General features: G+C 39.7%; 1 protein-coding gene across 3 annotated transcripts; it reads left to right on the top strand.

The window, feature by feature from the left end:
• Nucleotides 1-599: 599 nt before the first annotated feature.
• LOC121885370 (M-phase phosphoprotein 9) lies at nt 600-27800 on the top strand. 3 transcript variants are annotated; one of them, XM_042394759.1, is made up of 24 exons: nt 600-707; nt 3010-3281; nt 4305-4452; nt 6132-6221; nt 6302-6810; nt 6893-7058; nt 7199-7271; nt 8002-8105; nt 8376-8492; nt 8569-9035; nt 9135-9284; nt 9502-9589; nt 10405-10620; nt 11687-11734; nt 12129-12193; nt 14170-14271; nt 14940-15167; nt 15252-15448; nt 17016-17324; nt 18114-18235; nt 21420-21507; nt 22867-23069; nt 25134-25202; nt 26789-27800. In XM_042394759.1, exons 2-24 carry the CDS (start codon nt 3046-3048, stop codon nt 26888-26890), a joined length of 3897 nt encoding a protein of 1298 aa, XP_042250693.1. In that variant the 5' UTR covers nt 600-707; nt 3010-3045; the 3' UTR covers nt 26891-27800. The 3 variants fall into 3 exon arrangements, with proteins under 3 accessions (XP_042250693.1, XP_042250692.1, XP_042250694.1); XM_042394758.1 differs by having other exon boundaries at nt 18114-18234; nt 21416-21507; XM_042394760.1 differs by having other exon boundaries at nt 15252-15424; nt 18114-18234; nt 21416-21507.
• Nucleotides 27801-27845: the final 45 nt, after the last annotated feature.

A 27845-nucleotide genomic window follows, 5' to 3' on the forward strand; every position in this document is an offset into this window, starting at 1 on the left:
TAACATACAAAGTATCAAAATATTCATCTTCCGGTTTGCAGAAGAGAAATAAAAAAGGGAGGGGAGTTATAGTTCATACAAAGATTTTGAACAAAAAACAGGTGTTAATAGTTTTTACAGCCTTTGGATTCGAGGAAAATCAAATTGAATCAATTACTGTTTGACCTCATTTGTGAAAACCAAGAAGTTCAACTTTTTACCTGTAAATTTGCTTTTGTGAATATAAAATTTAGCCGACAAAATTAAAAGATTTACAATATATAGCTGATAATTCAGTGTAGAAACTGAATTAGGGGAGACATACTGTATATTGTTACGTTAACCGTGTTTAAATAGTATGATTTGAATCCCCATAAATATGATTAGATTATTATGAAATGCTAATAAGAAATATATACACAAGAAAAAGTTGACGGATCGCCTTATTTTTTAATTTTGCCACGAAAAACAAGTTTTCTCTGTCAGCTTGTTTTGTCCCAACAGATGTGTACACCTCGTTCCCGGCGCAGCCAATAGAAACACAGAGTGAGACTGACAACCAATCAGAGCGCAGTATTTTTGATTGCGTTTTGACCAATCGCGAGGCAGGCTGCGTCCGTTACAGCAGCTAGATATCACCGCAGTGCAGTGCAGCAGCCAACCAGCAACCAGCTAGCCAACAGCTACTCTCACAGAAATATGGATGAGACGATGTTACAAGTCAACGGGTAGGTTAACTGTTATTTAATGTGGGTTACAGCGGCACTTTTTCTCCTGTAAAACAGTATCTGATCCTCGGCTGTGTTTGTTGTAATGTCATCTGCCTACGCTGTTGTTATAAACCTGTAATAAACCAACTTAGCCTAACTCAGCTAGCCTGCTAACCTGTTCTTAGCGGTAGTTGTAGCTAACGTGTTAGCACGATAACTTAGCCTATGCTATCTGTCTGTGCTGTGTAGATTTGTGTTGAGGGATAGGTGTCAAAGTTAATTAGCGGTTCAGTCAAACCGAGCCAGTCCAGACGAGTTCACGCACGGACACACACACGCACACACACACAGACACACACACACATACACACATATACACACATATACACACACGCGCACACACGCACAGGACATCACAGACAGACAGGGGGTGGTGGGTGCTAATGCGTAACACTGACAGAATAGCTTTAACATTTGTACAGTGGTTGAAAGTAGCTAAGTACATTTACTCAAGTACTGTACTTAAGTACAATTCTGAGGTACTTGTACTTTACTTGAGTATTTCCATGTGATGCTACTTTATACTTCCTCTCAGAAATATTGTATTTTCTACTCCACTACATTTATTTGACAGCTTTAGTTACTTTTCAGATGAAGATTTTGACACAATGGATAATATAACAAGCTTTTAAAATACAACACATTGTTAAAGATGAAACCAGTGGTTTCCAACCTTTTTGGCTTTTGACGTCTTACAAAAAGCAGTGTGTAGTCGGGGTCACATTTCACATGTCTATGAGTTGTTAACAGCTCCACCAAATAGTGATTTTTCCCTCTAAACTTCTCACATGCTTTCATTTCAATAAATGTTCAAATGATCCAATATTTCAGCAAAAATCAAAGATTAGAGAAAAAGTCCAAAAACTGAAAACAGATTTGTGTATCAGAACTTTGTTTTTTCTTCTTTCCTCTCCCATTAATCATCTCACCACCCCTCAGATTTATCTGCTGACCCTTTGGAGGGGCCCCGACCCCTAGGTTGGGAACCACTGGACTAAACTAGCTAACTGTATATAAAGTAGTGTAAACTAGCTCCACCTCCAGCAGCTACAACAGTAACATGCTGCTCTAACACTGATGCTTCACTATTAATAATCTAATAATGTCATATATAATAATATATCAGTCAGAGGGACCAAACCACTACTTTTACTGCAATACTTTAACTACATCAAGCTCATAATACTTATGTACTTTTACTGCAATACTTTAACTACATCAAGCTCATAATACTTATGTACTTTTACTGCAATACTTTAACTACATCAAGCTCATAATACTTATGTACTTTTACTTTTCATGCAGGACTTTTACTTGTAATGGAGTTTACATAGTTGTATTGGTACTTTTACTGAAGTAAAGGATCTGAATACTTCTTCCAACACTGGCTAGTTGTCAAAGTTAATTAGCGTCTCAATCAAACGGAGCCGGTTCAGACAAGTTCTCAAACACACAGCAAACACAGAACATGACAGTCAGACAAGGGGAAATGGGTGCTAAAGCGTAAAACTGACACTCATGCATAACACATAGTTATATCTGGTATTGTTGATGTTTGGTTCACTCTTGAATGTTGATAACAGATCAGAAATACGATAAGATAAGACTTTATTGTCCCAGAAGGAAATTTACTAAATGTTACAAGACAGCCTTAACAACTTAACAATGTTTTCCTTTGACATTATCATATCACTTTCATTTTTCCTTTGTATAATATTATATTTTTATGTTGTTTTATTTAATTTTTTGTCATCACAATGCTTTTAGTGCTTTTATTTAGTCTCATCATCTTTAGTATTTCTTTTTACCGGCGTTCTATCTGCTTTACATGAGCTAATTTCTTTTATTTGCATCTCAGTTGTTTATATATGAACTTATTTCTTGCACTTTCATCTGTTCTATTTACGGACTCATTACTGGATGATATATGTGCTCTAATGTTCCTTCTTGTTTGTCACATAGGGGAGAGAATTACATGAGTGTCTGATTCTGTTTTTTTAAATTCTGTAAATCATTTAAATCTGGAAAGCACTTTGCTCTTATGCTTTGAAACTGCTACATAAATACAGTTATTATTATCAGTAGTAGCTGGCTTATTAATGTTTTTTTCCATTGTTGTGACAGTTGAGCAACATTTCCAGCTGTTAGCTTGGAAGACTCTATTTCCACATCAGTCTGGACAACAACAAGAAGCGTGATTTAAAAGGCTTCATAGCTTTCTGTCTGACTACTTGTTGTTTTCCTCTCTCTTGGTCTCTAGCTGTCAGACTGACCCCCTCTGCATGGGCCCATAAACATGTCCACAGATGACAGTATCTCTGAGGATGTGTCCAGCTCGGGGGCTTTGAGCCATTGCCATGCCAGTGCTGACGGGGATGGGGGTAAGGAGAGCGAGACCTCTCTGGTGTCCTCTGAGGGGACATCAGCCTCGGGGCTGGCTGTGTCAGAGGGCAGACACACAACCTCCCAAACAACAGGAGGCACTGTGGAGAGCCGGCCCATGGACATCACACCAGCATGCAACAAGATCAGGTGCAGGAACTGTAAACGCAGACAATGGAGAATAAAAAGACTGGAGACGCATGTTTTCTTAGAAGGAAACATATAAATGATGTTAACTTTAATTTTTAAAAATGTTATCTATCTCCTGTGAAGGACTATTGTTGTAGTTTTCCTTCAACTTCATAGGAAATAGATTAAAATTTAATAGCATTTATATTTATAGAAGATTATTTTGTATGAATTGCTAGAAGTCATATTTGTCCAGAGTGTCCAGTCTATATTTTTAAGATGCATCATCAAGTTTGAGTATATCTCAGACTCAGACTCAGACAACTTTATATATCCCGAAAGGGCAATTCAGTTTGTCAGTGTACCCAGACCATGCATGAGAAACAACAAACAAACAAACAAATAACAGACAGATCTATGCCAGAGACAGTCAGTACACAGGTACTCACAGACATGTAATCAATGAACAATAAATAGATACATAATAAATAAGTAAAATCTTAGTCCCAGCAATAACAAACCCCAGAATGATTAGTTAAGACAATTAAAAAATATGCAGGAGTTTTGATAAATAGACAAAGTGTCTATTGTAGTTTTTACAAATTAATTTGGTCATTATATCGTTTTATATTATATTTTAGCATCTAGAATGGTATTCAGCATTATCCTAGAATAGAGCTGCATTGATTAATCACTTAATTAATTAATTGGCAACTATTTTGATAATCAGTTAATCATTTTAGCAATTTTTAAAGCAAAAATGCAAAACATTTGATGGATCCAGGTTCTTAAAATTGAGAATTTGCTGCTTTTCTTGGTTGTAAAGTAAATATTTTGGGGTTTTGGACTAATTGTCAGACAAAAAACAAGACGATCAGGTGATGCAACGCCAAACAAGTAATCAAGAAAATAATTGATAGATGAATCAATAATGAAAATAATCATCAGTAGCAGCCTACTGGAGAATCATGTATCTATAACTACATCATATATTACAACAGTTAGCTACATTATGTGATTTAATATACCATGATTGTATTGCAGGAGTCTGTGTCTGAGCACAGACGAAGCGTTTGAACAAGGGAAGAACCTCCCGTTCATCAACCCGAGCTCCCTGGAGACCCTTAGAGCCCTGGTGCAGGAGATCCAGAGCAGCGGAGAGACAGATCCTGAGATCTGGAAGGACTGTGAGGTGGGGAAAACGTTGCCTGACCAGAAAGACAATAGTTATTGTAGAATGTGCAGATGAAGTCGGGGGTTATCCGCTGTGGCAGTTCTTGTTTTTTCTACGCTGCATTTGGCAGCTGGCAGCCTCATTTCTGAGCTGTCACTTTTATTTTTTTTGTGCAGATCACACCTGACAGTAATTCAGACACACACACACATACACACACACACACACACACACACACAGACCCCGGCGCCCCACACAGCACCACACTGCAGCTGATCTTTTTAGACACAGGATGTGATTTGCAGAGAACAGACAACTGTGATGATCTACATCGCGGAGGCACCTCACTGCACTGTTCATTAGGCTGGAGGCCTTTTAGTTTACATACCTGAGGAGAGACGTGCTCTTCTCTGATTATTAAAATGTCTTTGGGAATTTATTATACAGGCAGTATCGATTGAGAATTACTGCTCCCCTGTATATCACTTCTCCCTCTCTGTTCACATCACCGTGGTGCACAGCTGCTTCGCTCGTCCCTTTTATAAATACACATATGCACATGTGCGTGACCTCTTAAACATCATGGGAACAAGAAACCTGGTTTCTGCAATCGGGGTAGGGGGTTAGAGAAACCTGATTGCCCCACTTAGACTTCTCCTGGAGACAGCAGATTTCTTGACCATCTATATTCGTGATAAAGAAGGTTAGAGTAGCTTTTACACTTTTATATTTCTTCTGTTTATACTGCATTGGGTGTCTGTACACATGGATGCACAGATGGTCTGCACGCACCCTCGTTGATAATAGCGGATTACAAAATTATGTTGACCCTCGCAGCCCAGGGGATGCTGAAAGTAGTCTGTAGAGCCTCTGGAAGTCCACCACTCAACATCTCATTGTTCAGTTCAGACACATTCGTGCTGGGAGAAAAAGCTATTTACTCAGTAGAGTCTGTCCTCTCACTGCGACAGCCCTCTAGCGTACACACACACACACAATGCAGTGTATCGTATCACCACAATAATTACAGATTCCCCCCCAGACACGATTTAAGATGTCTACAATACTACTGCTTGGAATAGTAATTTGTGTCTATGGTTTTTCCACCAAAATTTTCCACCACAATTGGCTCCAAACTGGTTGTGATGTCACGAATTCATGCTCATACATCTACATGCTAAACTCAGATTTAAGGTGAGCTCAGATGAAGAGATGAATGTGAAAACAAACTCTGCACATCCATCATTCTGCAGAGTGAAGCTCAATAAGTGAAGGAATGAAAAGGGGAACATTTTCAAGTGGAGGGATGTTTTAAAATAAATCAGTAAGGCTTCCTGAATAAGGTCGGGGGAATGTACGCTAAGATTTATAGTAACCAGGTTTCTACAGTGCATGAAAAGGCGTCTGATTACTTGTGTAACCAGACTTCTCTGATTAAATAACCAGGTAATGTGTGCATGTAAATGTGTTGACTCAAGGCCCTGCACGCCAGTTCATATGTTAGAAGTTATGTTTCCGCTTTTCTTCTGCAGCAAGAGATGAAAGTCAAGGTCAGAGGTAAATACGAAATGTCAATGAGCGTACTGACGGTGATTAATATTAACCTGGCTCTCGCCCAGCTGTTCCACTGCAGATTAACGTCTTGCTGTGAGTGATGATGGTAAATGACAACGTGTTTATTTATTTTTCTGCACCAGGGTCGATGGTTGCATCTGTTTCAGCTGGTCGAGAAGCAATATCAAGAGCAAATACTCGCTCAGCAAGAACAATACCAGTGCCAAATACAGGTAAACCTGCATTTAGTCGTGTTTTATCAAATGTTTAAGTGTTTGTTTATACAGTAAAACAATGATGTGTTTTTTTTCAGTTGATTCAGGATGAAATTAAGGCCCTGGTTCAGCTCCAGAACCGGCAGGGCAGCATCCAGCCAAACGCAGAGTTCTCTCCGACTGCCGTGACCAAAACTTCCACCGACACAAAGGACTATATCTTCCCCCTCATCTCCAGTGACTGCGCGGTCCCCAAAAACGTACCCAGTGACAATGACAGCCTGGCAGCACCCGCACATACCCCGTTTAGCTCCCCTTCACCTCCGCTCCAGAGATCGGAGACCGCCAACCAGGGGGAGGAACGGGCGACCACAGTGCTCAGCAGCGGCTACGGGACTCTGTCCGTTTGGGAAACAGGTCTGGAACAGACCGGGTCTCCTGGGGAAGATGAGGATGGCGGTCAAGGGAGGGAGAAGCATCACTGGTCCTCTACCTTCCAGGAAGACACTGAGACCACTACGATTGGGTGCCAGCAGGATTTCTTCAACAAGACGACTCTTGAAGTGGAGGAACGTAACCCGTCGGTCTACCAGCAGAGAACATCTGGGTATGTTTGAGTTCTTTAAAACCACAAACTCCTCAGAGGATACGGCTTACCGAGAAATTACCCTGATATGTTCTGTTTGCAGCGCCAGCCAGCTTCTGACTTCATGGGCCCAGAGGCAGAAACTCAGACCCAGGAAGTGTAAAACAGGACAAGCTTCATCCCAAATCTCCGAGTACCAGGAGCAGCAACGCAACCCCGGAGAACCCCACAAACAAAACCTCCCGGAGAGCACAGACTCCCAGGACCAGGTACAACTCTCCACCTCGTAACGCTGCTGCCATCCTGAATCTGTAGCGTTTTAGTTTTTCAGTGCACTTGTCTGTTGCAGTTGTCTTAATTACATCCCTGTTGCTGAATCTAATCCACTCATCTCTCTATTGGGTTTCAGCATCGAGCGGCTGGGCCGTCGTCCAGCTCTTTTCCCCTGAGGAGGAGCGATAGTCTGATGTCTGAGGCATCAGGTAACAGTTCACTGATTCAGACAAAACACTGAACAACAAGAATCAGCCAGTGTAGAGATTTAAAACAACAACAATACAAGTTTTTATAAAAGATGAAGCACTATTGCAGTTACCACAAGTGACAGTAAGATGGCGCTATTGCACCATTTCTCCATATTTAATAAGGGGAAATTGAATAATATCACTTTTTATTACCTGAAACGTTTCATAAATATAACGAGTGTGTTTGATAGTTATGACTGAGCAACAAATTGGCAAAACTGCCCTTTTATCATTAGTGTTGCATCACTTGACGAATCAGTTTCAAAGGTTACATCCACAAAAATACAACTTCAGGTGGGTGTTACTATTGTATAAGCAGCACATAACTGTCTGCTTCAGAGAGTAAAAATATACTATGCCTCATAGTTTATTTTCTAACTCTTACAGTGTGTTTATGAAACTGCAAAGCTTTGGATTTTTTAGAGTTTTTGCTTCACTGAACCTGTTTTCAGAAAAGATTCATCGACTGACACAAACAGATTCTTAACATTGAAACCAACTGAATGTGGTGAACTGTGAAAATTGATTTGCTTGTTTTGATATTTAGTAGCAAAGATTTGATTTGGTAAATGTTTTTAGGGTAGCCTCTAGCTATATCTGTTGCTCTCAGCCCCTGTTTGAAGTCACTAATCATCTCTGTCAAGTTGTATAAAGTCTGAATCATTCTACGTTCCTCTCTCTGTCGAAGGCCTGACTTACTGGCGTCTGAACGAGAGTGATATGTATCACCCGCTACCGGACAGCCTTGACAGCGGCGCTTACCTCCTCCTGCAAGAGACCTCCATGAGTCTTGTGAGTTACAGTAACACAGTTCTTTACAGTGGCACAAAATACAAAACCATTAAAGAATCATTTTTAATCCTTTATGGAATCTTATCAGGTTTATTTTTCAACATTTGCATGTAACTAAAGGCTAAAATAACTACAAAAATGTCCACTTTTACTCTTCCGTTAAGTGTTTTGGAATAGAATAAAGGAGATTAGCTGATTATATTCTGAAATCTACCGGCTGCTGCTTCGTGTCACCTCTCCTCTTAGACGTGTTATCTCCGTCTCTTGCAGACTCCATCTCAGGAGCCTCGGCTGTCTCTCAGAGAAATCTATCAGAACAAGCAAAGAGCGGACGGTAAACGTTCAGACTGGGAAGGTTCTGTTACTTCCAGCCCTTCGTCACCGCAGGTAAGTCACGTGGCTTCATGCAGCAGTGAGTCTCCAGCTGAGCGTCTGACTCATAGTCTCCCTCTTTCTGCTGCAGGTGTTGACTTTGGACCCTGCAGTGAACATGCGGCAGTCAGACCGTACCTCCGGCTTCACGTCGCCCTCTCACTTCAGCAGCCCCTCCTTCGCCACCCAGCCTCACCTCTACCCAAGAGTAGGGACCCCCGTGACCCCTGACAGCATGGCGGAGGGCAGTCCCAACCCTGGAGATACAGACTGCATCTCTGATACCTCCAGTGTTTCGGCTGCCGGACCTTCCCCCTATAAGGTGCAAAGCTCGTGGGGAAACCCGTCCCCGGCGGTCCTGTCTACCTCCCAGCACCGCTCCCACACAGCCAGCCAGCAACGCAGAGCCAGTGCCCCCTTAGCCAGTGAGGAAGAGGGCAGTCACACCCACACCAGCACTCTGAAGCCTGGTTCAGCCTCTGGTGCTACTCTGGGGCCCGCAGTCAGTCCACACATGGAGAGAGCTTCATCACTAGAGGATCCTGTTGTTCTTTCTCTGTGAGTGTAACATACAGCAGTAATATCACATCCTCCACAGAGGTCATCCTCAGTTTCATTCATCTTCTTCTCCTCTTTTTTTTTTTTTTTCTTCCTCAGACTGAGGCAGAACCTGAGAGAGAAACACTCCCGACACGTGGCGGATCTGAAAGCATATTACGAGTCTGAGATACAAATCCTACGAGACAAACTCAAACTCAGAGATCTGCCTCAGGATTTAGAGAAGAGCAACCAGGCTCTCACAGAGAGGTGTGTGTGTTTCTCTGCATTACTTTATATTAGAGATTTTACCAGCGGATGAACATCTGAAACATGAGTTTAGTGGCAGCAACGCAGTAATTAATCCATTCTATATGATGCAGTCATGCAAATTATTAAAAAATAATTGAATTATGTTGAAATTAAACAAACCTTCTGGTCCATTTTATTTTGTTTTGTAATACTGTGATTCTCTTTTAATCTGCAGGTGCAACCATCTAGAGAAAGCTCTGGCTGAAGCAACCAATCATATTCAAGAACTAGTGGCAACAAACAGCTCGCTGGAGAAAAAACTGGTATAAACCCTCCAATTTGTTTTTTTTTTTGACGACTTATTTTTGTGAATAGTTGTTTGTCTTAATGTAACACACAAATCTGTGATGTTTTTGTGTATATGTATAAATATACATATGTATCGATGCAAATATTCAGTTATTTGAAATGTACTTTCATCATGGAAAGGGTTTTATTTACAAAAACATAAAATGACTAAAAACCTAAAGTCACTTCACATCATCAGTTATGGATCATTTTTTATTTACAGTGTCAACAGTCACTTAAAAAGCTTCAATATTAATGAATATCAGGCCTGAGAAGTTAAAGATTTAATTAAATTGTCACAGATTTGAATGAATCAAATCTTAATTGTAACTTAGACGGTTGTTTTTCTGATACCAGACAAAAATATTGTCACTCATAAGATACTTAAAATTAATCCGACTATAGAAAAGATATTTATAATTTAAGTTCCCGCTCATGTTGTGGCCTCTCTGTGGCTCCTAATAAAATTTTTTTTTAAAAATCTGCAATTAATTTATGCCACTTGTCAGCAGAAATGTTCCTGCATGTTTTGTTTTGTTTGTTTTTCAAAAGCATCTATAAATCATTAAAAACATCTCTCTGATATCTGCAAACACCTTGTAATTAATCCATCAGGAAAACTTGCAGGAAGCCTAATTACAGGATCTCGTGATGACGGATCAATATTTTATAACCTAGACAATTAAAAACTAGAAGCTGGACATCAACAAACTCACATGTTGTGTCTGAAAGCTATAAAATTGACATCCAACCGTTATCCTCAATGTTCTATGTGACTTTTTGTCAATAGGCAGAATGGCCGGAGCGGTACGCCGTAGCGGCCGCCACTGTGAAGTCCTTACAGCAACGACTCGAAGAAAGCAAACGCTCGGGCAAAGAGAAGGACGCCGCGGCGGCTCGCTTGAAGACCCGCGTACGACAGCTGGAGGAGGCGGCGCAGAAAGCCGGCAGGGAGTCGGACGAGAAGGAGAACAGGAGGGAGAGAGAGTACAAGATGCTGCAGGATGTGAGTCCGGGTGGCCTGTGGGAAAGTTTATAATATGATAATATCACAAGTACCTCCAGAAAATCTCTACAGTTCCCTTCATCACTGGAAGCTTGTAATAATAATAATAATAATAATACTAAAAATAAACCTTGTTTCTATAGCTCTTCCTTAAAGGCAAAACTAAGTACTTCACATAAAAGTGAGTGATTAAAAAAGAGCAAATAATCATGATATTTACTATAAAATCACTCAAATAAGATTAAGAATAATAAGATAAAAAGAGGGAGAATATAAAATAATTTCATGTAAAAACACATTAAGAGTATCATAAATCCTTTACTCTCTTGTTTTTATATTAAATCTTTCTCCCAAGCAGTAATACTATATTGTCAATGTACTCTATAATCTTTAATTATATTTGGAACAACTGCACCAGAGTCATTTAGGTTTATTCAGGGGATCATTAAACCTGCTGTAACTGACATTTTTGTCCACTTGATGGCAGCAGAAACAAGCTGTAAACACGACGCTGACACATTGTATCGTCTCCTGTTAATATGACAAATTTCATTACATTATTATTCATTAGGAGTCGTGTTTCAGTCCATCTGGGGAATGGACTCTCTTTTAACTCTGTTTTTAACTCTCTACCAACTCCTGAGGGAAATATCTGGCTCTTTAGCTGCTAAATGCTCCACTATGTTCACCAGCTAGTCTACAGCTAACTGTGAGCAGGAAGTGTACAGCAGCTTTTTACAGCTTTTTCTCTGAAAACGACGCTATGAGAGCGCTGAGAGTGAACCAAAAACAGTAAAGTTGTTCATAAAAACCAAAACAATTAGTTGTAAAATGCTGAAACACTCACTCAGGAAGCTCAGAGTACATACAAATAGTCATGTGATCCATTGTTAATCTAAAAATATTGATTATAGCTGCTTTGAATATATGTTTTTAATTATGCTGGGGATTTATTTTGAAATTTGGGAGGCGTATGATGGTTTTCTTCCATTCTATATAGTCCTCTATCAACAGTTGGCTGATGTTTGGCGTCATGATTGAGGTTTCTGTTGTTTTGTTTCCTCAGCTGCTCGGAGAATACGACTCTCTGGTGAAGGAGCACGAGGGACTGAAGGTAATGGATCTACTGGATATTAAATGTTGCATTTTACCTCATTGTTTGATCACTTTAAGATCCATTTCAACCAATTTCAACAAGGTTTGGGCTACATGGATAAAATCCTCAATCACAGTCTATATAATCGTATTGTAACATATGGTGATATAATACATTTTCTGAAGAATCAATAGAGAAACTGTCTGTTTTTAGCCAGTGAATTAAATACCTTGCAGATTAAGATGTCCTCATAAACATACACCCAAAGATATGACAGTAATTGGTATAAACAGTTTGGCCAAATGTCAAACTGATATCGTATGATTGTATACGTATATCGTCGTATCACTCAACCTTCATCTTCAGCTGTTTTCCAGCCTCATTTAATTCAAAGCGTTTTCTGTCTCTACAGAGCAACCTGCTGTCAACAGATGACAAACTTTTCGATGCCAACGATCAGATATCCGACCTGAAGAGGTGAGTCGATCAGTTGTCCAGCAGCTGTGTGCAAATATGACAATTAGTGTTGTGTCTCGTTGAGATTCTATAGATTCCTGATTGACGTTTCTCGAGCTGAGAGTCACGAGGCCGAAGCTCTAATATATGCTGATTGACTAGTCTGTCAATGTTCATTTAAACATCTAGCAGGTCTGTTAGCAGGTGAATAAAACCTCATCAGACACAAAGCGACAACCATATCTTCATGTTTTTGTCCATTTGAGGTCTTGTATTGGCAAAGAAAACTAGTCTGCTTGTTGGTTTCAGTTCTATCGTTGTCAGACGGCATCACATTGTTCACCGACCGGCTCCAGCAGTTTTGTAAAAGAGCTGCAGCGGAGGGCTGGTAGACAGAAAGAGGGTGGATGGAGAAGAGAGGATTAATCAATAGAGTGTAATGATGGTCTCTCTGCTGTCGAAAATAGATAATAGCATTGGCTGACGCTACGCAGCAACTTTCCTCTGCGGTTTCAGCTCTGCCTGCAAATTGGCACCAATAAAGGCAGGGCATGGACCGTCATTGAAGTCTGTCAAGTCAATTCAGCGGATTCATGGACAGACGGTGAACTACGGCTCACTAAACATCGATATCTATATCACAGGAGGGTTTTTAGCACTGAAACAGAAAACCTGGAGTGCAGAAAAGAAAGATGGAGCAGTTCAGAGGCCTGTAAGTGGCTTTTTTTTTAAGAAGGAAACTTGAAGCAAGCAAAATGTGAAAAGTTATTAATCTGTCAAACACACCGAGCATGTCAGAGGATCCTTGGAGCAAAATGACAAAAGACAGGTTGAGTTAGGACAGAAGTTTAGTAAGAATTTCTTAAAATGAGTCAATTCCCTCGTGTTAGAAGTAGAAGAACAGTACGAAAGCTATAAAAATGGCCCAGAAAAGACACATAAATTGTGAAAAGTGACATGAGGATCTTTCCAGGGATTCTATCAGTCAAAGAGCCAGAACACCAAATAGATGTTACACCATCAGAATGGAAAAGGGTGTAAAATGCAGTAAGATATGCAGGAACATTGGCGGCTCCAGGACCTGATGGAGTCACGTTGCGAGAGCACGAACCAGCTAGAGATGTCTTAAGATTGTTACGAGTCTAAAGTGATAAGATAAAGGTCAGTTTGGGGTCGTGTTACTGTTCTGTTCTGCAGTGAGAGTTTACTACACTGTTTACATTTCTTCTCTGCAGCAGAGTCGCAGACCCACATCAGCTTCTTCATGTTGTCTGTATCATTTCTCACGCTGTTAATCTACAATTATTAAACATTGTTGGATCAGTATATTTTGTATTATTAAAGGGGACGTATGATGCACATTTCCAGGTCTGTATTTATATTCTGGGGCTCTACTGGAATATCTTTGCAAGATTTACAGTTAAAAAACTCCTTATTTATCTTCTACTGGCCCTTTATTCAGCCCCTCAGTTCAGCCTCCGTCTGAAACAGGCTGTTTTAGCTCCTGTCTCTTTAAGGCCCCGCCTCCTGATGAGCCCACTCTGTCCTGATTGGTCAGCTTCAGGAGGCCGACTCAGGAGGCTACGTAAACAAACAATAAACTTCTCAAATACACCTGTACATGTTTGAGCTGAAATCTGATCTGAAACATGAGAGTGGACAACGTGAACAACCTTAGCAACAACCTTAGCAACAACCTTAGCAACAGAGACTACAGGACAGACGGCCGTTTGTGGGCATGTGCGAACAATCTGACATCATCATGAGGAGGAAGTAGAGGTCACTTTGCAAACAAAGCTTCACGAGCAGGCTGAAGCTCTGACTGTTGACTTTTTTAAACTTAAGTTTTGGAACTTGTTTAACAGTATGAAAATAACAGAAAATGACAAAAAGCACGATATGTTCCCTTTCTTTAAAATGATAATAATCATTTTAAGCACCTGTCTCCCTGTATCTTGTCATGTTGTGATGGAGTTTGTCACCGTCTGTCCCCTCAGAGTTATCTCCAAGCTGGAGTCTCAGGTGAAGCAGCTGGAGCACGAGAACCAGGCCAGAGCACGATACGCTTCCCACAGTAACACGCAACCTTCTGGAGCTGGGTGAGCACCTCGACGTCCTGCTCATCTGTCTCTCTTACAGATCTGGGTGTCAGCAAAGGAGAATGTGAATTAATGTGCTTTCCCATCCACAACTGTTGATTGTTTTCTTGATTAATAGATTGTTTGTTCGGTATATAAAACGTCAGAAACGTGAAAAATACCCGTCATGAAAAATATGATACGACTCACAATAATAAAGCAGAGTGCTGAATCCTTAAAGTAGTGAAAATGAATAAGAAAGGCTAAGACAGCACACATAGTTTACTGTTTTAGTGTGAAAAATGTCCGTCACAATTGTTGACAGTCTTCACAATCAAAGAGCTGGAAATAATGAATGTTTGGCATCTTTTCTCGAAACGATTAGTTTATTATCCAAATAGTTATTATCGTTTAGTTGTTTTCATCAAGATAAACATTTTCTGGTGTCGTTAAAACATCGCAGAAGACGACGACATAATTAAAAGAACACCAGTTGAACCTCAAAGGATGGAAAACATGATGGAAATATGATATTTCTCTTTGTTTCATGTATTAATTAAGTGTAAAAACTTATTTGAGACATTTTGACTTTTTTTTTGTGCAGATTTTGTGAACTTTGTGTATAAAAACAGGTGCATATATACAGATATAACCGCCAGATCTTAAACTTCCTCTCATCATGTCTGCAGTCTTTTCCATCATCCCGACCTGCTGCTGTCGCCCAGCAAATGCAAACCAGAGCCGGACGTGACCCGCAGGAAGTCACCTTGCTCTCTCTCTGATCAGCTACACGGCGGCAGAAAACCATCATTCCCTCAAAACAACCAGTCGAGTAAGCACAAGAAGCCGCCGTATACGTCAAACGATCAGTCGTCAGGAACCGGGAGCTCTGTGGACACCTCATCAGGGAGCAGGAGGTAGGTGTCACTATTCGCTGTCGATACGTCTTCAACTACAGTCGGCTCAGATTTTAAAGTATTTTAAGAGATCCTGTTCTGCAGGTGTGCTTCTCCTCCAGAGTGTGAACAGTCTCTGCTCCAGCCCAGACACCAGGAGCAGAGCGCGGGCCAGCGGGACGCCGGAGGTCGGAGGGAGGGATCCTGCGCTCTGACGCCTATGATGAGGGCCCTGATAGAGCTGGAGGAGACCAGAGCCACAGAGAGCCGGGCCCCCTGTAAGAACAGCTCCAACACCCACAGTATGACTCACACTCACTCATGAAACACCAACAAACTGCCAAAACTTTACACTTTACATCCGCTGTCGAGGGCTTGTGTTTGGATTTAGAAACGCTGCTGTTGTATCTTATCTAGTTTCATTTGTCAGGATTTTGAGATAAAAAAGGTTTGAAGACAAATTCAGCAAAAGAAGATTAGATGCTTTTTTTTTTTTAGGAAATACAATCTCAGTTTAAGGAATGTGGATAAACTGTTAGAAGTATAAAGGAGAGTCTTCGTGCTCCAACAAGTGGAAAGCAAGAGAGTGAGTGAGTCACTGTTTCCTGTAACACCAGCAGAAAGGGAACAATGGCTGCAATCAGTTTTATAGTGTGAGATGTTGGAGTGTCGTAAAGAGACTGGCAGACAGTTTTCTACTGTAGCTGCTGGTAGTGTTCAGTCCCAGTAAAACCTTTAGTATCAAAGAGGAAACAGAAATCTGTTTACTGTAAACTTAAAGAATCCAGAATCATTTTTCTGGAGTGTTACTTTGCATTCATGTCATGAAAAACAGCTTTTTGACATTTTAAGGCTGCAACTGATGATTATTTTCATTATCAAATAATCTGGTGATTATTAATTAATTGTTTTGTCTATAAAATAGTGAAAGATATAATTTTCAACAGCCAAAGGAAACGTTCAAATAAAAGTTTTCTATCATATATGACAAAGAAAAGCATCAAATCTTCATATTTGACAGTGAATGGCTGACATTTTTAAGTTGGAAAAAAGAGCTTGTTATTGATTATCAAAACAGTTGCTGATTAATTTGGCTTGACAATAAAATGTAAAATTATTTTTTTCAGTAATTTTTCTAGCAAAAATGCCAAATATTTGATGATTCCAGCTCCTCATATGTGTCGATTTGCTGTTTTTCTTCATCATAAATGACAGTAAATTGAATATATTAACATTTTAATCTGTTAGTCGGACAAAACAAGCACATGGAAGACTTTACTGTGGCCTCTGAGAAACTGTGAATGCCATTTTTCACATTTTTTTAATCATCCATTTATTTCATAGACTAAACAACTAAATTGAGCAAGAAAATGTTAGTTTCAGCCCTACTGGAGAACCACATATACATATCATATATATATATACATATATTTCCCAGTTTATTTATATGTTAAACATATAACAACATAAATATTCCATATCATATATTACAACACTCAGGTGCAACATGTGATTTAATATTTTATGGGGTTTTTTTTTGCACAATAAATACCAAACATGGTTCTTGTTTTTCTTGTTAGTCAGTGTGATAAACACATTCACATGTTTCTTGTCCAGCTGCTAAGTTTTAGACACAAATATTCAGTGATTTCTGCTTTTCTAAATATATTAATGAAAAAACAAGTTTTAAGGGAGAATTCTGTTTCTCTGTGGTGAAGATAAATCATATTGGACGTACGGTTATGAAGATGATATTCCTCTTGTTTAATGATGAAAGGCAGATTTCTTATATCTTTGTGTTGATTCTCTTCATTCTGTACCTTCAGACTGGACTCGATATCGTCGTGTCTGTGTGATTTCTCTCCGCAGGGGTCGGCCCTCAGAGGACCACAGTCGGGTTTGTGGAGCGGAGACTCAAAGAGCCAATCCAGGAGCGTGTCGTGCTTCAGGCAGACAGCGATGTGTCTAAACCTGGAGGAGTCGTGGTGGCTGGAGCTGAGCGAGGAGGAGGAGGAGGAGGAGGAGGAGGAGGAGGAGGAGGAGGAGCGAAAAGTCGTACTGGAGCGGAAAGCGCTGCAGCTCTGCTTAGAGCTCAGAGGAGTCTGTCTCCGGAGGGCCACAGATCCTCCTCACTGCCTCCTCCAGCACATCGAAACATACCCACAGCTACTACGCCCAGTACGTACTCCCAGTCGTCTCACACTCACCTGGACGCCATGTTTTTAACACAACGTCCCTGTGAATGAAGCGATTGAACACACCTTATGTGCTTTGGGAAAATCTAATTAAGGAAGACTGAATGTAACAGCAGATAAAATGAATTATATTTAGACTTCATAGCCATTATTCACAGCTGCAGTCGTGCTGTCAGCCAACCCTTCGTGGCCCTTTTCTCTTCGTTAAAACATCACATTTTAGACCAATTAAACCACAGATATTCAAATCAGGAGGTTGTAGAGGGAGAGACTCGTACTCCTGTGAGTCATTACCCAGTCAATTCTGAGCACGCAGACATGAAACATGTATTTTTAGATTCAGTGTGACTTACACTTCCCGAGAATATCATTTTCTATTCCTCTCTAATGTGCCTCGTGAATTAACATCCATAAATCTGCTTAGGAATTATAGAAAAAAAAGGAACTTGCCTGAGAATCATCACATTTTCAGGGTTTTTTCACAGTATAAAAGTAATCCGCTGACAATTTCAAGTTGTTTATTTGAGGAGAAATGCTTAATAGTATATTTGATACTGTGCATAAATGTATTTGAGGCTGAGATTGTAAATAATATTTCATGTTTTATCAAAATTAACACTCAAGCTGATTAATTCTTAACCCTCTAACAAAAGCAGGATCTTTTTTTTGTGGATCACTTAAAAACAACACTCTGGAGAATAGAGATTTTAATTAATGTTGTACGGGTGTATTAATGTTTTAATTAATGGTGAGCTCTTCTCTTTCCTTCCAGCAAAAAGAGACACTTTACTGATGCCTCTGTCTGCTAAATCCAGCCCTAAACGCTGCCCCAGCGAGAACTACTCCACCGCTTTCGGTCACTTGATGCCGAGAGAAGAACACCTGCACAAAAGGTGAGAAACATACAGAATAACATGAGAGGAGTATTTAATATGACATGAGATGAAACACAACTGTAAAATAGCAACTAGCAGACAATAAGAAGTTAAAGAAACGACAATAATAATGGTTGAGGCTATAAATATGTGTAGGAATTATTATAAAGGACTTTTTAAATAGCTGAGTGTGTGTGTGTGTGTGTGGAAAATAAATGGATTATTCATTTACTATTATTATAATATTTAGAAACTATTATGAATAAGTGAGATTGACGCTAAAATGAGAATTGCTGGTCCACCTTAAAAGTCCGTCCACCTTAAGTGAGCCTGGTCAAGTTAAGCTAACTGTTGTTGCTAACTTCGGGGCTAACCCCCTCCGATAGATGAGTATTTTCTTGAGGAGCTGCAGCATTTATTACTGTCTTTACTGTACATTTACTGCCAGATTGACAATTTACTGCTAAACTTTTCCTCTGCTCCGCTCGTGTTCACGTCACGTTTCTGCCGCTCGCCCTCTGCGCTCGCGCAACTACACACACGCACATTTACACACACGCGCGCACTGCCTTATTCGTTAACTGAGCAACGCTACTCTTGCAAAAACACGTAGATGTCCTTTGAGGAACGAAGAGAATGAGGATGATTTTTAAAAAATCCACAATAATGTAGAGTGTTGCACAGTGTGCGAGAGAAAATCATTAATGATCATCTGAAATTTTAGCAGCGGCGATGAATATAGAGGAAACACTGGAAGTGACTTATCCAGTCACGACTAGTCCAAAGTTCCAGTTTGCAGTTTATTGCTGAAAAGTGGTTTTACAGGGTGTGGGGGTACATGTATGTATGTGTGGTTTCTAAAAAAAAAAGGAACAAAGAGACTAGGCTAAGAAAACCTTGTACATCACGTAAACTAAAACTAGCATAATTAGCATGACTAGCAGTAACAGCCAACAAAAAACCCCCAGCAAAATCATCTTAGTAAAGAAGGAATATACATGTAACTACGTTAAGAGTACTTACAATTCGATGTACGCACAAAACAGCCCAAACTAAAGACAGTCACACCTTTCTTAGAACTTGATTAGCTTTAATCTTTGAACACTGAAAGCTAACAGCAGTCTACTCAGTGGAGGCGGAACAGTCCATGTGGTGCTGGCCTTTTTTTTTACAGATACAATGAAATATAGTTTAAAGTAAAGTAAGTAAAGAAGAAGGGAAATGTACAGGTAGTCTGTAAATAAATAAATAATAAAGTCTGTCTCAACTAAAAAGATTTAATAAACGTACATGTCGATTTTTGGTGCTTTATCCTTTTGACAGATGAGGGTTGCTCTCACTGAAAAGGAGTCACCTTTTATTTTATTAATAATTAAACTTTATTTGATCAGGTAGCCTCGTTGAGATCGAGATCTTTGAGAACAACACTCTTAATCAGACAAGCACACAAATAACAACAACCACAGTCAACAAGTGATGAATAAAACAGTTTAAAAGACTCATAAAAAACATCAGATAATTAAGTTTTAAAAGCTCTGATGTGGATTAAAACAATCTAGTTTGAAGGCAGTTTGCAGTTTAAAAGGTGCAGAGTACCTGAAACCAGTTCTGCTGTGATTAGTGAAACATTAGTGAAACATCTCTACATGTAGCTACAGTAGCATTTATTCACTGACAAATAGCCTAAACTGTACTCACACTGCAGTGTTACGTTCACAGCTAACATTATGTGTGGCAGCAACAGTCACACACCCGCCCTCTCTCTCTTTAAATGTGTCTTTTTATATTTCTTTGATATTTTGTCTTAATGCCTTTTTATTCTTTACGTTAAGCCCTTTTAATTGCCTTGTTGAGAAGTGCTGAACAGATAATACAGTGAAGATTTGGGGGTGAAGAAGAGAGCGTGAGAAAGGAGGAACATGAATTTGCTTTCAGGACTGTAAAGAGATGCAGAAAGTTTAAATTTGGTGGCTGCTTCTATTCAAAGTGTTTAACTCTGTCGGTCCTGGTGGGAATTTCTTATCTCTGCAGTGTGAAAGCCGTCGTCTAACTACAGCAGAGTACATGAGGTTACTCAGTATAAAGACACAGCTGCCTCTCATCACGACTGTCACGTCTTTGTACGACTGAGCTTTTTCTCAGCAGCTGCAGCTTTAAAGATGTTAACGACATCACAGCAGACAGACGAGTCCTCATGTGTCTTCAGTAAAACACCGCCTGTTGAAATGAACTGCAAGGTGTCATCCTGCTGCTGCAACTTCACACATTAAACCTTTTGTTTACTCAGCAGATACAATAATCTAAACCAGGTCACACACAACTCACAGCTTGTTAAAATTCAGTGTCTGAGCGTGATCTATAAACAGCTGACTGAGTCTACAGACTGTGAGATTTCAGCAGTCTTATAAGTTTATTGCAAACCACACTGTGACATGGATCTAATAAACTTGGCTACGACATTGAGTTTGATGTATGAAGACTGTACGATGATCAAACCTGATCGTCATCAGCTACGACACAAGTCAACATACAAGATTCAAGAAGTTTATTATAACGTGCACAGTAAAGACGGACGTGTACACCATACAATGAAATTCCTGCTTTGCTAGTCCAACCTTCACGACAGAAAAGTAGTTACAGGTCATAAAGTATACCACGATACTGCAAATATTGCACATAGAAATTGTCATAAAGTGCACTATGCATTGTTGCAAATATGACCGTTTTCTGTAGAAGAAGACGTTATCGCCGTGCGTCATGCATCTGCACCGCTACAGTGGTAAACGATGAAGCGAAGCAAGAGTCGAGCTTTTCATGCTACATCAAACAAGACTTCTGCTGCCACGACTCAACAAGATTTTCTTCTTTGTTGGGATCCCAAACGTTTCGTTTTGCTGGTTTTTACCTCCATCATTGGGTTTAGCACCAGTTGATCATTTCATGCTGCATTCCTATTGGTTGATAGGTCGTAGCCGCAGTCACATTGGAGCCATGACCAAAGATATCGCTACGATTCTTTTGTTTGTTATCTTTCATCTGGAACATCCCAAAATCGTACCACATATCCCCGACATTAGAGAGACAAGCAGCTTCTTGAAGTATAAAAAGATGAAGAGGTTACATGAGCAGTTTGGCTCTGAATGTTCTGCGTTACACTCATTAAAATAAATAAATAAATGACATTGTGCTCCGTCTGCAGGTTTGATGGAGAAGTTGACCAGCGGCGTCATTCATTCCACAGCAGCAGTCCCAAGAAGAGACTCCAGTTCGCGTCAACAGACAGAGACGACGGTAATATATCTAAGAAACCTCTCGACCGTTGCTCTGATCAGGTTTTGGTTCCTGGTTCTGATCTTCTGGTTTGTTTTGTGTGTTTTGTCTTTTTATTTCTGCCCTAAAACAACATCATGAAAACCAAAATGTTCAGTTTGATGCTTGAGATCATTTTAATCTGCAGGACAAAACCAGTTGAACCAGTATTTAAGCAACTTTTAAATGTTTATCCACTGGTTTTAGTTGCTAATGATAAGGTTTGGTTATTAATGTCACATATGGGAGACACATGAGGATGTTAACGAAGGATTTACAACCTTTTTTTTAGGCTCTAAACTGCCAAACACAGCAAAAAGTTTTGTGGCTGTAAAATGAAAGAAAACAGCTGAAAATTGTGTGTTTATGCTCATACAAGATGTATATCAGAGAGTTCCTGTTTAGAAGATGTGGAAGGAAATTACGTCTGAAATTTGAATCAGACACACACAGCCAGGTCCAGAGAGAGAGAGAGAGAGAGAGAGAGAGAGAGAGAGAGAGAGAGAGAGAGAGAGAGAGAGAGAGAGAGAGAGAGAGAGAGAGAGAGAGAGAGAGAGAGAGAGAGAGAGAGAGAGAGACTGTGTAAAGAAAGTCACAGCAAATTAAAAATATGCTGATACATGCTGGACAGCGGCTACACGTGGAAATTACAGGATGACGCCACATTGAATTTCCCTGCACGACGTCATCATCAGGTGACCTGGATGAGCTAAAATGTCGTGTAACAGAAGCACAAATAGAGAAAAGTCGTGAAAGTAAAAACAGTAAAACAACAATAAAATACCAGTCATACCACAACAAGTGAGTGAACTTCTCTCCTGTAAGGGGAAGTTGTAGTTATGATCTCTTTCCTCTGTTATTTATTTACATATTTGTACCATTATGTTTCCTTCAGTCGCCTCCTGCTTCAGTGTTTATTTGACTTTAAGCGTCTTCTGATTAAAGCAGCCAGTAATTCTGTTCATAATGTGCCTGTTTCTGTTTTTATCTGTTTAATATCCGAGTTTTTCCAATTTTCATAACAGTTTTCATAATCACTGATCTTTTTATTGAGCTGAGATCAGACTTTTTATTTTATATTTCCTCACAAACAACTTCTCCTCTTTTAGGATGAATATCTGATTTCCTGCCATCAGATCTTATTTAGCTGCAATTTAATCAGATCAGATGAACTGATTGAGCTCATTAAATCTTTAATCTTTGTAAATATCTACTAAATTGCTTATAAAAAAAGTAGCTTATTAAATATTCTCCTGTATAATAAACTTAATGAGGAAAAGAATTGATCAAATGTTTAATCAGAAGTATAAATAAATGATTTGATCTTTTTCTCTCCTTCAGACGTTCAGCAGCTGGAGTCGTCCGCCAGCCTGATCCCACCTGATGGAAACTCCCAGCTGGGCTGGGAGGAGCTGGGAGTCTGCGGCGGATCGTCTGACCTGCAGGACCCGTACGAGGACACGGCCCCCCTTTTCCTGGACAGACTGCATTCGCTGGCCGAGGCCGAGAAACTGTTCGACGAGCTGACGCAGGAGAAACTGCAGGTGAGACGAGCTCGGTTTGAAGGACAAAGAGCGTCGCAGAGTCGCCTCACACAGGACGTCCGTTATTAACTCTGACGCAGGAAAAGCAGTGAAGCGGCTCAGTTTAAAAAGCCGCATATCTCTTGACACACACAGGCCTCGACGGTACAACTGTAATCCCCTCCGGACCTCTTACATAACACGGACTTCATTGTTTTTATACCACTCCTAAATTACTTCTATTTTTAGGAAGTTCATATCCACAAATCCTCCCCTCCCCTTCATCTGTGCCGGTCATATTGGGAAGCCTTCCTCCCCCGTTTGTACAGTACACACACACACACACACACACACACACACACACACACACACACACACACACACACACACACAAATCTAATGAGTCCTGTAAAACAGTTTCATTCAGTCGTGTGCTGCTTGTTTCATCAGTATAATTGTTTCAGCAGATATTAACTGTGACTGACCGACTTGGCTGCCAGTGAAGTTCAGGATTGATTTTAAGATTCTTTTAATCACTTATAAGGCTCTACGCGGTTTATCTCAGGCTTAAATTTCCGAGCTACTAAGCCCTTACACCACCGAGAGGTCACTTATGTCATCCAACCACAACCTGTCGGCCGTACGGTCCAACTAGAAACCAAAGACGACACTCAGACTTCAGAACAGTCTCCCTCCTCCCTGTTTTAAACATTTAAAAACCCACTTTTCTATAACATTCAATAACTTCAAGTGTTTGTTTATGTCTGTATGAATCTTTTAAAGCTATAATATGTAAAAACAACTAGACCTATGTTATGTATTTTGTTTATCCCAAATGTTTCCAACAATTTTCAAACTCAGAGAAATCTGTAATTTAATCAAAGTAACGGACCGTTTCATTTGGCCGCATGTCAGTGGCGTCATACCTCCTCTACCAAAGAGTAAACACGCACAAGATGCATACAGCGGCGCTGTGTTTGTCCGCTATAATGGCGTCTACCAAAGAGTAACTTACACACATACAAGATAATACATCGGCGTTGTGGTTGTTCCACACAAACTGTTATAAATGGACTTTTATTCAGTTTTAAGCCACATTTTCATGATAAATTTAGGTTGTTTTTAACTATATCTTTTAGCCAGAAGAAGGATTTTAGTCATTGGACGTCTGGATCTTAAGATATCAGAGAAATAAACTGGACAAACGTTAGCAGCAGCTCGGCTAACAGCCCGTACCGGATGTCCGGTGGTCGCCAAACATCGTCGGAGAAATATTTATTTTTTTAGGTGAAACAGCTTTAATTAGTATTTTTAACGATTTTAATCTGCGTGTACGTTTGTTTCTGGAGAGGAGGAGACCTCTGCGGCTCCCGGGAGAAACCGACCAGACGTCTGGATCTAAAGTTATAAGAGAAATAAACCGAACAAGTGTTAGCAGCAGCTCGGCTAACAGCCCGTACCGGACGTCCGGTCGTCGCCGTACATCGTCGGAGAAACACTGATTTTTTTTTAGGTGAAACAGCTTTAATTAGTATTTTAACGATTTTAATCTGCGTGTACGTTTGTTTTTGGAGTTATAAATTATAAGAGAAGTAAACCGAACAAGTGTTAGCATCAGCTCGGCTAACAGCCCGTACCGGACGTCCGGTGGTCGCCGTACATCGTCGGAGAGACACTGATTTTTTTTTTAGGTGAAACAGCTTTATTCAGTGTTTTTACCTGTAATCTCCGGGTCCGTTTGTTCCGGAGAGGAGGAGACCTCTGCGGGTAAAAACATCCTGAATGATGAACACTGGAGTAATCCTATCCCGGTGAAGCTGGTTACTTAACAACGAAGACAACAACTCCCATGATCCCTTGCTACTTCACACCGTCATCACGCTCCGTCTTTTGTTATTGTTTTGATTGAGACCCCTAGCGGCTGAAATTACATATTGTACGTTTTTTTTCTGTTCTGTTTTTCTGTTTTTCTTGTTCTCTTTTTCTCTCTGTGCCATATAAATAAAGTTTTATTTACTTACTTTGTCAGTAAATTATTAACCTTTATGTGTGTGTGTGTGTGTGTGTGTGTGTGTGTGAGCGCAGATCGAGGCAGCTTTGAGCCGGATGCCCGGGGCGGGCGGTAGAGTGAGCCTACAGACACGGTTAGATGAGGTAAGACAGATGATCTTCAGTTTCACATGTTTGTTTGTTTTAATTTACAGTCGTCTGTTAATCATTTAAGTTTCCGTTTTCAAGCAAAAACCTTTGTTGTTTCCAGCTTCTCAGATGTGAGGATTTGCTGCTTTTTTGTTGTTTTTTTTATGTATAATCATTAATTTAATGTCTGTGGTGTTTGAAGGTGAGTAATTTGAGGACATCACCTTCAAACCAGGGGAGGAAATTGACTTTTTCTTTAAAAGGGCTTTTTTTTTTGCCTTCATGAAATATGTTTTGGGGGCATTTTAGATGATTTCCAGAGCTTTTTTTCCCTAAATGATGGGAAATTGAGTCAGTGGAGCGGGACAGGAAACACTGGGAGGAGAGAGAGAGAGAGAGAGGTCCCACATCATTAGTCTGTGATTCACAAAACCATCACAACATCAGGTTTTAGTTAAAACGATCATTTAAAGGTTAGAGACACATGTTGTGGGTTAAAGTGATGACTTCCTTAACAGAGAACAGAAAACCTTCTGATATCACACATGTCAGAGGTCCGGGTGTCTTCAGGAATCTTTGACCTGCACTAAAATCTGAGAAACAAATAAATAATAAGCTTTTTTCCACATGAGATCAGTGGAAAAAATAAAACCTTTTCTTTCTTGTGGTGATCTGCAGACAGTTTGACTGTAAAAGCTTTTATCACCTCATGTATCGACTGCTGTAAACTCCTCTTACAGTATTATGGAGTCCGTCAGTCCTCTATGTGTCTGTCTATCACCCCTCTACTGTACTGGCCTCCCTCCACTGGTTACCAGTGAAATATACGATTGATTTATTTATTAGTTTTTAAAGCTCTGAGTGGTTTGGCACCAGCTTCCATCTCTGACTCTTCAGATCCTCTGATCACTTATTTCTGACCGTTACTGGTGGAGCTTTTTCCATCTCTGCTCCCAGACTGTGGACCAGTTTACCCTCACCATCAGATCTTCCCCGTCTATCCCAGCTAAAGATTCACCTTTATAGAATAACTTTTGAGTCTCCTTAATATTTTTTTATAGCATATCATATGAATATTATATATTATATTTATTTTGTTTTGTTTTATTTATTCAACTGTATTTTTACATTTTTCTGTAAAGCACTTTGGTCAAATCCTGTTGTTTTTAAAAGTGCTCTTTAAATGAATTTGAGTTGACTCAAAGTCAGGTGGCCTTTGTTGTCATGGTTACCATAGTAACGGCAGGGTGAAGGTTAGTGAGCGATCGTAGTTACGGTTTTTAAAAGACTGTAATGAGCTGCAACCACTGAATTTTTGGCATTTTTGCTTTAAAAATGACTAGAATGGTTGTTCAATTATCAAACTGTTTGCCAATAAATTTTCAGTCGATCAACTTATCGCTTTATTGATTAATAGCTGCAGCTGTCGTCCTGTCATTCTGCACTAAAATAAAATTTAAAAAAAATAATAAGATGACACAGCGACGTCTTCATACTGCTTGTTTGAGCAAATCTTCACATTTCTCTGTTACTAAAACAGTTGGCTGATTCATTCTTTAAATTAATTGATTAATCAATTGATGAATCTATTATCTCCTCAGGTGGCCTTAGAGAATCGTCTGGAGAGGCTGAACCGTGAGCTGGGATCCATCCGCATGACTCTGAAGAGATTCCACGTCCTCCGCTCCTCCGCTAACATCTAGCGACATTTGTCTTTTTTAACGTCAGTGTAGACGCTACAACAACCGTCAGCGTCTGGGTTGTTTTTTTTTTTTTTAAATACACAGCACTGATTGTCTCTCCGTCTCTCTCTCTCCGTGTGCCATAAACCCGTCTGTACAGCGACTCCCACAGCATCTCTTTTTTATACGCGTTATTACTCGGGGATACTTTTTTATATGTCTGAAAGATATTGCAATTTTTCTGGAGTATATTTTTAGTAAGACACAGATTTGTACAGTCGTTTACTTTTTTAGAGTCACAGAAATATTAATATGATATGTTTTACTCGCCATATTTCAGGTGTAACATTTTTTAAATGTTTCCAGATTACATGTGAGCGATTCCAGCAGAGACATTCATCCACTTGGGGAAATATCACTGCCATTTGAGGTTGTTTTTATTCATTTGACATGGCTTAAAATGTATTTATTTAATGTTTTTATACTTAAGAGATTTTGATTTTGGTGCATTTTATGTGTTTTTTTTCTTCTATAAGTAGGTTGTTACCACTTATTTTTGGGCCAAATTATTAAACTTGAAGGAAATGTTTGTTTACTTGAATCAAATTGCCTTTTTTTGTTTTTTTTCTCCTTTTGTTTACTTTCCATTCCTACTCGTCACTTTTCTCGCTTTATGTTTTTTTTGTTCTAATTGAAGTGAATTTTAGATTAGAGCCACTTGTAAAATCCAGACCAGCACACGTCTTCAGTACTTTCACTCGTTCTCTCTCACAGTGTCAAACCGTCTTCAGCCCGGTTGTTCTTTCTCTTCGAGCGACGCTTGCGCATGGAAATTCTTGCACTGCTTCTTTTTTGCCATGCAGTTTTCCTAACAGGAACTTCACTGGAACTATAATATTGTTGTTGCACAATAAATGAAGCTTTTTTTTTTTGATAACTACAAGTTTTGCTCCTTTATTTTGTCAGACTAGTTTAT

Source organism: Thunnus maccoyii, chromosome 19, assembly GCF_910596095.1.
Source record: "Thunnus maccoyii chromosome 19, fThuMac1.1, whole genome shotgun sequence".
NCBI lineage: Eukaryota > Metazoa > Chordata > Actinopteri > Scombriformes > Scombridae > Thunnus > Thunnus maccoyii.